The 2,037-nt window shown below is 45.8% G+C and overlaps 1 protein-coding gene across 1 annotated transcript in view; it reads left to right on the top strand.

The window, feature by feature from the left end:
• Positions 1 to 1,729, top strand: part of crip1 (cysteine-rich protein 1) — a 5,159-nt gene extending 3,430 nt beyond the window's left edge. The window contains exons 3-5 of the mRNA XM_037695536.1: positions 910 to 967; positions 1,481 to 1,525; positions 1,650 to 1,729. Of these exons, the coding sequence (XP_037551464.1) occupies positions 910 to 967; positions 1,481 to 1,521 (99 nt within the window). The 3' untranslated portion in view covers positions 1,522 to 1,525; positions 1,650 to 1,729. The remainder of the gene's footprint in view (positions 1 to 909; positions 968 to 1,480; positions 1,526 to 1,649) is intronic.
• The last annotated feature ends 308 nt before the right edge of the window (positions 1,730 to 2,037 follow it).

The raw sequence follows: 2,037 nt of genomic DNA, 5'->3' as shown, positions 1-2,037 counted from the left end.
AGATATACTGGCCCTAGAGATATACTGGCCCTAGAGATATGCTGGCCGTAGAGATACAATGGCCTTAGAGATACAATGGCCCAAGAGATATACTGGCCCTAGAGATATACTGGCCATAGAGATATACTGGCCATAGAGATATATTGGCCCTAGAGATATACTGACCGTAGAGATATACTGGCCGTAGAGATATACTGGCCGTAGAGATATGCTGGCCGTAGAGATATGCTGGCCGTAGAGATATACTGGCCCCTAGAGATATACTGGCCGTAGAGATACGCTGGCCGTAGAGATACGCTGGCCGTAGAGATACGCTGGCCGTAGAGATACGCTGGCCGTAGAGATACGCTGGCCCGTAGAGATATACTGGCTGTAGAGATACACTGGCCCGTAGAGATATACTGGCTGTAGAGATACACTGGCCCGTAGAGATACGCTGGCCGTAGAGATACACTGGCCCGTAGAGATATACTGGCTGTAGAGATACACTGGCCCGTAGAGATACGCTGGCCGTAGAGATACGCTGGCCGTAGAGATACGCTGGCCGTAGAGATACGCTGGCCGTAGAGATACGCTGGCCGTAGAGATACGCTGGCCGTAGAGATATACTGGCTGTAGAGATATGCTGGCCGTAGAGATACGCTGGCCGTAGAGATACACTGGCCCTAGAGATATACTGGCCCTAGCGATATACTGGCCCCTAGAGATATACTGGCTGTAGAGATACATCAGTGGGGCTCTAATCAATCATGAGTAATTTCTCAGCACATACTATCCTCGATGACTGTTGTCACAGCTGACTAAATACTCATAACTGTTAGACAAAACTTTACTTGAAAAAAGACCAGACTAAACTTTTGATGTTAAAACCCAGACATGACATTTCTGTTGTAAATGTTCCTCTTGCAGCATGAAGGGAAGCCGTACTGTCACAAGCCCTGCTACGCCGCGCTCTTTGGACCAAAAGGTAAGCACAATCCACGTCACACCCCCAACAATAAATCTAAACGTTTCTCAGATTAACCCTTTCAGGTTGGAGTTCTAAACTCTTCGAACTGGGACAATGAGAACGGGCCAAGTTACAGATGTTTGGCCCGATTTCATTAAATAGTGCACAACGTGTCGGTGCACTGTGTGTCCGCTGCGACCACACCAAACTTGAACCCAGTGGCTGGAATCCTGATTAAGGCAGCCATCTTATGTTCGTCAGGTGGATTAGCTGTGGCAGCCATCTTTAACTGGGTTGCCTCTGAAAGTTCACAAGTTTTCTGAGAGTTTCATTCAAACTCACGGACAGAAGAACGAGCTCACAGGCGGCGGCAACAGTGGATAAAAATGTCTAAGTGCCAGACGGGTCGCTGTGGGACCTGCTGGGTCATGAATGTCTGCGTCGCTCAGAGAAGCTGAAGACGTTTAGTTGAGGCTGTAAACACTCAGTTATCAGCTGCTGAAGGTTTGTCCCATTCTTCTCGTCTTTCAGGGTTCGGGCGTGGTGGGACCGAGAGCCACACCTATAAATAAACAGGTGCTGATCCGCACGTGCACTTGTTCACGTCCTACATTTTCATTTGATTTACATGAGACTGTAAAAATTATACATCCGTCTTCGCTCTGTGGACTGTTCAGACTTTTTTTTGTTTGTTTGGCAGGTTCAGGCTCCACGGTGTGAAACATTCGCTGGAAATAAATGTTTGAAATCATTAATGAAGCTCTTTTTTCTTTCTAAGCATTTTGTTGATATTTTAACATTTTAATTATTTTGCAGTCCCATATTTAGCCATGGGATGGATTTTTATTGTCCAACCTCAATAAAGAGTTTGTCAAAGTTGTGTTGATCTTTCTTGTCGTCTTTTCTCGTGTGCTCGTGGAAGCAAACAAGTCACGAACCAGTGAACAGATTTCAAGGTCACATTCAGAAAATAATCCTTGAATTGAGACTCAATCACTTCTGAGGTGAACCGATTTAAAATGATCTTCACCGATCAGGAACAGGTCGGTCCCAACAATATTCTAAAGGGTCACCCAAGATATGTTTAT

The sequence above is a fragment of the Nematolebias whitei genome, chromosome 21 (assembly GCF_014905685.2).
Source record: "Nematolebias whitei isolate Nwh7 chromosome 21, NemWhi1, whole genome shotgun sequence".
Lineage (NCBI taxonomy): Eukaryota > Metazoa > Chordata > Actinopteri > Cyprinodontiformes > Rivulidae > Nematolebias > Nematolebias whitei.
The sequence above is the reverse complement of the archived record's forward strand: the minus strand, read 5'-3'. Positions and strand labels throughout refer to the sequence as shown.